The sequence below is a fragment of the Gavialis gangeticus genome, unplaced genomic scaffold (assembly GCF_001723915.1).
Source record: "Gavialis gangeticus isolate Ggan-Ray unplaced genomic scaffold, GavGan_comp1, whole genome shotgun sequence".
Lineage (NCBI taxonomy): Eukaryota > Metazoa > Chordata > Crocodylia > Gavialidae > Gavialis > Gavialis gangeticus.
Window position 1 is genome coordinate 17,770,154 of NW_017729015.1, and position 8,892 is coordinate 17,779,045.

Here is an 8,892-nt window from a genome sequence, read left to right on the forward strand (position 1 = left end):
CATCCGCGCCTGCGCGGGCAGCCGCCCGCCAATCGCCCGCGCCGGCTGGGCGCTGCAGGTTGGCGCGCTTTAGCGCTTGTGCGTGTGCACGGCGGGAGGGGGTCCCAGACAAACCCCCTCCGACCTCCTCCGAACCCGCGCTGGGGGCACCGACGCCAGGGCTAGCGGGCACCCCAGCGTGTTTGCCCGCTCCGCTTGCGCAGGGTCACGGCCCGGCCTTGCGGTGCCACCCTCCCTGCCGGGTCCTGCCTCAACGGGCTGTTCCGATGTCGACGCCTTCCCCTCCCCCGGGGTAGCGAGCACCCGATGATGCCCCAGGCCCAGCATTGAGGTGGGCTGAAGTGCCCCAACGACCTGCAGCCCCGGGCAGGAGCCGCCAAACGGCCCGAGGGAGGGAAGGGGGCCAGGCGTCATCAGGGTAAGAGCGACTGGGCCGCCCTGGGAAAGCAGAGGCCACCGTGACCCCCGCCGTGCACGGAGCAGCGCGTCGCAGCCAGATCCTGCCCTCCTCCTCGTAGTCGCAGGGCAGTCGCCAGCCTCGGCACCTTCGTCGACGAGCTCCGAGAGAGCAGACGCTAGCGGCAGCACCCGGGGGACTGTGTCTGGGGGCCCTCGTGCAGCCGGAGCGAGACAGGCGAGGCTCGCAGGGTAAACAACGGCGCGTCTGCTCCGAGCGGGACCAGCTGGAGCCGCGGCTGAGGCCAAGGCTGAGGACACAAGGAGGCTGCGCGAGGGCGGGGGACACGGAGCAGCTCTGTTTACATGGAGGTCGGGGCTCCAAGGCACCACGCGTTGGGGCTGGAGCCGTGCCGGGGCCTAGCAGACATGGCTCGGCGTGGACCCTGGGTGGGGGGAAGGACCTGGCCTCCCCTCCCACAGCAGGTCTCAGCAAAAGAAATCTGCCCGAAGCCCAGGACCGTGTAACCCAGCTCCTGCCACTCATCCCCAGCCCCCACGGCAGCAGGAGAAGCCCCAGGGCCTATCGCTGCCTCGCCTGTGTGCCGGTCCCGCCGCCCCGAGTCACCAAGGACGTCATTTCCCACGTGTCCGAGCGGGTCACAGACAAGAGCTCCCTCGAGACACACAGCTGTCCCCAGCCAAAGCCCCCTGGCAGCGCAGCCGTATCCTCCACGCCGTCTGGCCCTCTGGGAGATGAATCACTGGGAATAGGTTGAACAGCCCAAAGCAAGGCCCTCTCATCTCTGGAGCTCACCCCTAGTCCTCTCCTGAATCAAACCCAAACAGCACATCCAAAGACCTCCCCCCACAAAAAAAACACTGGAGCGGGGCAGTTCCGGCTTCTGTCCCCCACGCCAGGGTCGTTTGCTCCGCTCTACAGCTCCAGGGGCAGGAATCCACCGCAAGGGGAAAACAGTCACGGATGTCACCAGATCCTGCATTCCTGTGTTAACACGGGGCACGGCAGCTTCTACGTCCAGCAAATGCCGCCTACCATGAGTGCCACGCTTACCTCGAGTCAGCTGCTGCCTTCAGGACACTGTTGCCACTGGAGAAGCGATGCGGTCCCTCGCACCTGGGTTTGGATGAGCCGGTGGCACAGATTAGAGGGGACAGGGCACAGTCAGGGATGCTCCTGTCCCCCTTGGAGGCACGGACACCTCCAGCACTCCCGAGCGCTGCCGTGACTTAGCGCTGAGACCCTGCCTCTTGTCCTCCGAGCACTTGGCATGTTAAGTCCTGGTAAGATCCAGGGCCTGAGTCTGGATAAGCCCTTAACAACTGGGCTCAGGATCAGGCCTTTGCTTGGGGAGAGCAGGGCAGAGCAGAAATGCTCTCATCCACCCATCCCAGCACCCCCTGCCTTGCACAGCTCAAGGCCAGTTGCCATCAGGTACTTGGTGCCATGTGCTTTTCCTTACAAAGCTCTCTCGTTAGCACTGGCTGTGGCACGTGAAGCAGCACGTAGGCTGCCAGTATGCTTTAAAGCTTAATTAAATACCAAGGCATTGCCAAGCTTCATTAAAATGCTCCCCACCTGCCAGGATTAGACCCACAAGCCTCCAGGCTCTGCAGCACTCACTGCATTCCTAGCGCCCAGCCCCAGCAAGCAAAGCCGCGGCTTGCAAAATGGTCCTGGTGACTGGAGCCTGTTTCAGGCTAGGCACAGAGCACAACCAATCAGTGCCCCCCAGTCCCGCCAGCTGCAGGCAGGGCCTCAGACTAGACCCCGTGGACAGCCGGGAGAGTCCTGGGTGGCTGGGCCGAGCTGCAGAGGAGCTGGGGGATCTAATCCTAAACTTGCCTGGCCGCTTTTATGTGGGGCAACCCCTCCCTCCTCTGCAGCCAGGCCTGGATTTGAGACCAGCAATGACTCTCCCTCTGTCCAGCCTCTCACCAAACCCACCCCCTCCCCCTTGGAGGTCACCAGCATGAGCCCTGCAGCAAATGTCTCCCTCTAGGCTGTCCTTAATAGGGAAGGATCTTCCTGTGCCTTCCACCCAATCTCCTGTCCCTCCCCACCAACCAGCCCTTGCTCTCAGCGTGTCTCCCTTCTGCCCCTTTTCCCACCGGTGCATTCGTTCCCCAGTTCCCGCAGGCTCCTGGTCCTTGCCATTTCCCATTGCAGCCAAAGCAGGTGGAGCTCCAGGCGTGGCAGGAGTAGAGCCGCCACCCCGTGTCACCCAACTCTGCTCCCATCAGGTCTGCACAACCCCCGTGCCTCACTCATCCATTACCGCTGTCTGCTGCGGAGAGGCGTTGCAGGGGGAAGAGGTCAGTGGGAACAAGGCCTCCTCCCCTCCCACGTCCTCTCCTGTTCCTGCCCATCTTTGTTGTGGGCCGCTGGCAGTGCAAAACCCTCATCTCCCCTGTTCTTGGCTTGGGGCACATCAGGGTTGATTGCTACCAGGGTGCTTTGTGGCTGCGGTGTGCGAGAGGGTGCTTGTGGGTCCTTATGGCCTAGCGGGTATCTGCAAACGAGACCCATCCTGGACTTATCTCCTTGCTTGCTGCTCTGTGATGTATGGAGGAAAGCCGGACTTGGCTTTGATGTCTAACTTCTCCCACAGAAACCTCAGGACTGTCAGCTCTGCCCTGCTTCGTGTTGCTAGAAAGCCTCACTGGGGACCCCAAGGTGACCAGGGAACTTCCCCCCTCCACAGACCTCAGGGTACAAGGATGGACTCTAACACACAGCTTTTATCCCAGGCATTTGAGTTTAATCAGAATTACAGCAAAACCAGGTTTAACTACTCTGATTTAAAAGTCACTTCCCTTCCCGCGCATCTCCGGGCTTCAAACGCAGGGCACCTCGGATGCCGCAGTCCCGCTGGGTTTCCAGAGCTTCATACAGTGCTCCGGGAAACACGGGGTCTGAATTTCAAATGCAGAAAACAAGCAGAGGGAGGAAAAGTTTTCACACACACACTCGTGCACAGACGCACACATCCACGCGCGCTTTCTAGGATACAGAATCAAAGCCCCTTGCAAGGCCCGCCGTCTCGGTATTTCCCCTTTGTCCACCTCCACTGTATCCTGAAGCCCCCGGGCAGGTTTTAACCCGCGGGTCAGGGTGAGTGCCATTCAGACAGCTCAGCAGCCAGGATTCAGTAGCCTGGGAGCAGTCTGGGGGCATCACTCTGCTTTGCAGCTCAGTTTGTGCTTCACTTTGCCGGCCATGTACGTGGCTGTGAGGACGCAGCAGATGACTGTGAAGAGGCAGAGAGCAGAGAAGTTGTGGGGCATCTCGGCGTGCAGACTGGCATAGACCTGCTTTCTTGACTCGTAATCCAACACCACCGCCTGGACCTGGGCCAGGGTACACAGCACCAGAAACACGTGAAAGATCTGATGGCCCTGCCCAAAGAAGTGGCATTTCCCAGGGAACCACTTCTCCGGGTAGGGGTACGAGAAGAACAAGACACCGAGGAGAAAAAACAGCACCTGGCACTTGTGGTACAGGATGGCTGGGTCCGGGTGCTCCGAGGACTGCGTCATGTAGATCCGATGAATCACGGGGCTGATGTCAAGGATGTAGGCCAGGCCCGAGGGCATCTCCTGATACAGCCTGCTCAGATAGCGCGGCAGCTGGTGATACCGGTACTTGGCATAGCAGGAGCCCACGCAGGACAGCCAAGCCAACAAGACGGCCCCTGCCATGTAGAAGCCCTTGATCTTGGCGTGCCAGGCTGGCTCAATTACGTAGTAGTAGTGTGCCGTGGCACTGCCATACTGGTAGATGGCAACGCCCACATAGTCCATGAAGAAGAAGCTGTAATGCCAGAACTCAGACTTGGCCTGGAGCAGGTGGGCCAGGGTGCTGAAGGTCAGGTAGGTGATGGAGGCAATGAGGATGATGAACAAGGGGTGGGCGTGAGGATCGCTCATGAAGTCGATGGTGTGGGACAGCTGCTGGAACCTGAGCAGCAGGACCACGGCGGCCACCAGGTGGGTCCAGACGTTGATGGCTTCGTTGTGCTGCTGGAAGAGCGTCAGGAAGTAGTACTTCCAGGTCTGGTTGAGAGGCCGGTAGCCTGTGTGGATGTAGGGCTTCCGGAAGATCTTGGGCACGTCCGAAGTGCCCACAGTGGACGGGGAGGCAGGGAACGCGGCCTCCAGCAGCCTGGGGATGTGCCAAGGCTGCTGGACGTGGATGAAAAGACGGCTGAGCTTTTCCGTGACAATAGTTGCCATGATGAAATCAAACTCTCCTCCGCTGCCCAGCAAAAGACCTTTGGGAAGAGACGAAGAGAAAGCTTAGAGGAGGTTTCCTGAGGACGGGTATGTAAGGCCAGGGGGTTTCTAAATGATCCCTGAGCCTGGCAAGTAGGGGATGATGATATTCTCAGCCTCAGAAGAAATGAGAAATGAAGGCTGGCTGGGGGGGGTTGAAGTGGTATCACATCGCGCTCGAAAGGCCGCAGACCGGTGCTCGGTGCTGTATGCCTGTCCTGGGGAGCTTGCAGTGGGAAGCAAGGCTGCAGGCTTCCCGCACACTCTCTCTCCCGCCGTCCCAGGAAGCAGCAGTCCCGGGCAGCCCCCTCCCCCCCACGCTGGTTACACGCATGTCCGGGCTCGGCACAGCAGACACGAGTGGCTCGTAGCTGGGGCTTGGCACATCACTTGCTATCAGTACCTGCGCTGCAAAATGGGCTGTTGGTCCTTGGCTGCCCCACGATGGCCGGCGCAGACCTGCCTTCCTCGCCCTGCTGCAGGGCTGGCAGGAAGCGAAGGGGAAGGAGCGGGAAGCAGCTTGGGCGGGGAAGGGAAGGAGCCCCGCGGCACCCAGGCGGCGAGGAGTGCAGGGGCTCGGGGAGGCCCACGCGCTCCGCACCCCCTGGCCAGAAGCCGGGTCAGAGATGAGGCAGCCCTGCCACCCACCACCCACCCCACGCCGGGCGCTGTCACCACGGGCCCCCTCCCTACCTGCCTGCCTAGGGCTCGCTGCGTTTAGTGGCCCAGCTCTCCGCCCATCAGCTCCCTCCAGCACAGACCGCAGCTGCACCTCTACATTTAAAACAAAAACCCAGCAGGAGAAAGGGAGCGGCAGCTGCTTTCCATAGACAGCGGAAGTAGCGATGATAACGACTAGCAGCTCGTGTGGGCTCCTTTCACTCTGAGGCAGCTTTTATGATCCACTCGAAAGACCCAAGCGGATGCCTCATTTCCGGAGCTGAAGTGTTGCTAGCGGCCACTGCGGGGCGACGCGAGATCAGGCTCCCACAACATCCGCAGGATCCACCCCAAGGCCAGGGACAAAGCCGTTCACAAAACACCAAGCCCCACACTTCCCCTGCCACTGCTGCGCTGACCGCTTGGGGCACAGGCAGAATCCCATCGACCCGGGGCTGGAGCGCTGGGTTTCACCCCGCCGCAGGGTTCAATCATGGGAAAAACATGCCCTTCTGGCACTGCTGACTGCCCAGCGCTAAGATGCGACTGCAATACATGCCCACGCCGACAGACACTGCCGTCACGCTCTGGCTGGCAACGCAGCGGAGGTGCACCCATTGCTAAGTGGAGGCGGCTGCTGCTGCAGTAACGGATGGGTGCGAGCCCAAAGCAATAGGTGCTGGTGGCCGGGTGGCAAGACCGCCCCGGTCTCCCCCAGGCAGCAGCCACAACGCCTGCCCCATCCAACAGCCTAGATTTCATCAGTGCTAAAACAGAAAATGTAATGTCAGCAGGGGGGGGGAGAAAAAAAAAAAAAAATCAATGGCCCAGCAGCCTACACGCGGGCTGCATACATATTACCTCCATATTGCATTTAATAAACAACGGCAGCTGTCTCCTCTCCCCCGCCACAATCTTTCCAAGAATCCGGAGTCGTAGGCTTTGAGGACCAATCACCAAGTAGCAAACCTGTGGTGCAAGTGCTACAAGGCGCACACGGAGTTCGTGTCACAGCTCAGGACAGGCAGCGCAGCCACAGATCAGGCAGGGAGCAGACAGCAGCATGGCAGGCAGCAGGAAGGGGATCCAAAGGGCACTCCAGGCCCAGCATGTGGCATGCTATCAAGGCTGGCCCCCACTGCTATACTGCAACTTGTCTGTCAAGCCCCATTGTTATGAAACCCCTCGATTAGTTCTGTAAGAGCCCCCAAAACTTCTGCTGGATTGAAACGTACCTGTTGGAAAAGCAACCTTGATTTGAAGACAGCAAGACCTAGAACATCCACCTTCCTTGAGCATTTGCTCCAATGCTCAGACTTGTTTGTTGGTAATAATCCATACAATGTGCTTATTTTTTGGCTTCAAAGCTTGGTGCTCCTGGGGAACCAATCTCTTCCCTCAACACATCCCATCCCCTCTAATCCATTACTTCACTATTTTTGTCCACCTTCTAATTCCTGGCACCTTCAGCTTTTCTTCTCTCCCCCTTAATACTGTCTCTCGAGTACCCACCATCTCGTATCCTTCTTAAGGTAAAGCCATGTTAGTCTGAAATCAGGGCAGGGTTAGGACACGTGAGCTTCCACAGGTGACAGTTTATTTAATCAAATGTAGCAGCAGACAAAGTAGGCTGTTGCCTACAAAACCACACACCTTGGACCCAGGATAAATGAGACGGGGCAGGCATATCCCGTGAGCTGTGTTCCTTTTAGATACAATGCAAGAATCAGTGTCAGGTATAACTAGGCCTTCATGATGGAAGGCCTCCAAGTCCCAGCTGGAGGCAGCGTCGACATTTCACTACAGCCTGGTGGAACTGGGCTTCCCACTGGGGACCAGCATGCTCTGTGGGGCATTTTTAGGAACGCTATAAGCCGTGCCGGTAGTGCACTTCAGGAGGTGCAGCACTAGGAGTAGCTGGGAGACCTACCATTCATGCCTGACTTACACTGTTACATGAGCCCACGTAATCCAATTTACCTCCATCACTGTTTCCTCTCTTGGGAACAGGCATGAAAATACTTCTCTTTTGAAATAATGCTCTCCAAGATCCTCGAAGGAAGAGATAATGCCAACTGCATTTCTGATATTCCTAGTCTCCCCCCCACCCCCCTTTTCAACACAACTCACCGCGAGGCTGAGAAGCGAGATTTCTACAGCAATACGCCCAGGAAATGGCAGGGGGAGACCAACTTGGAGAATGAATCAACAGATTTAAGAACAAAGATTCTGTCTGCCTGGCCCCCAGCTCACCTCCCCCCTCCTGCCATGCAGCTCCCACCACTGTAAATAAATGCCACTATTGCTTAGGTGGTATGCCATCCTCCTGTATCCCTCTGATTTGCATCTAGCTCCATGTCAAACAATACTGTCTCTACAACAGAAAGGCCAAAGTAATTGAGAAGTGGGGAGAGACTATGGGTATCTCACCATTATGGGATGTTTTAGAAGCGTTTACCACCAAGAATTTCAACTTTAGTCAATGGAAACAGCTGTCAGTTTCTGGAAGAGACAAACAAAGTTAAGCTCAATATGAAGTCATGTATTACAGACTCAAAAGGATTTTTTTTTTTTTTTTTTTTAAAAAGGGGAACTCTCATTCTATCTAGGTTGGCAAAAAAAAGCCCCCAGATGTCAAAGCTATTCACACAGGCCAGTGTGCATCACACTGGATTGGCACTTGTGAATGTGCAAAACTTCAGAAGTCAGTATTCCTCCAGCCCTTGCTGGCCCAACAATACCAAGCAATTAGCAGAGCAGGCAACAGAATACAGCATTTGCGCTCTCAGAGCAAACATTTACAGGAGACAAAGTGGCTGCGACCGATGCTGGAACATCTCCTGCTCAATGTGTTGCTGATGAATCACAGGTTGGGGACCACCGTCCTAGGTTATTCCAGTTTTGGAGCATCTGGGAAGCTACCAAGCATGGCAAGGTGGCAAAAAGGCTTAGCAGGCACCACAGTGAATCCTAGCATGAATTTGGGAGAGACCTTGTTTCCCCTCGCACCCCCTGGCATAACAAGGAATAACGGCCACAAGTTGCTGGAGAGGAGGTTTAGAATAGACATCTGTAAGAATTACTTCACAGTCAGGGTGGCTAGGATCTGGAACCAACTTCCAAGGGAAGTGGTGCTGGCTCCTACCTTGGGGGGTTTTAAGAGGAGGCTTGATGCCTGCCTGGCTGGGATCATTTCTTCTCCTGCCCAGGCAGGGGGTCGGATTTGAAGATCTACAAGGTCCCTTCAACCCTACTTCTATGATTCGACTGCTTAGCTCATCTCACAAGTTTGAGGGGACTTTAATACCTGCAAAACCTTCCCATCCATGTGACTAACTGCCCATTGAGCTGGTGCTTACGGGGCCATAAGTCTGCCTTCAGTAATCATTCCCTTCCTTCGTACTAGGTGACTGAGTTCAAAAGAACTGTTCGGTTTTAGAGGTGTGCACTCTATTCCCTCAATTAAGTGTCCATGACAACAGGTTTGTTCCAAGTACTGGAGTTTCTGATAGGAGCCACCCCTCACCCCCCTTGCAAATT

At 56.8% G+C, this 8,892-nt stretch overlaps 1 protein-coding gene across 1 annotated transcript; it reads right to left on the bottom strand.

The window, feature by feature from the left end:
* Positions 1 to 3,157: 3,157 nt before the first annotated feature.
* On the bottom strand, positions 3,158 to 4,727 carry PAQR7 (progestin and adipoQ receptor family member 7). Its single transcript, XM_019512449.1, has one exon. The coding sequence runs from the start codon at positions 4,651 to 4,653 to the stop codon at positions 3,595 to 3,597; it is 1,059 nt and encodes a 352-aa protein (XP_019367994.1). The 5' UTR covers positions 4,654 to 4,727; the 3' UTR covers positions 3,158 to 3,594.
* Between the last annotated feature and the right edge of the window lie 4,165 nt (positions 4,728 to 8,892).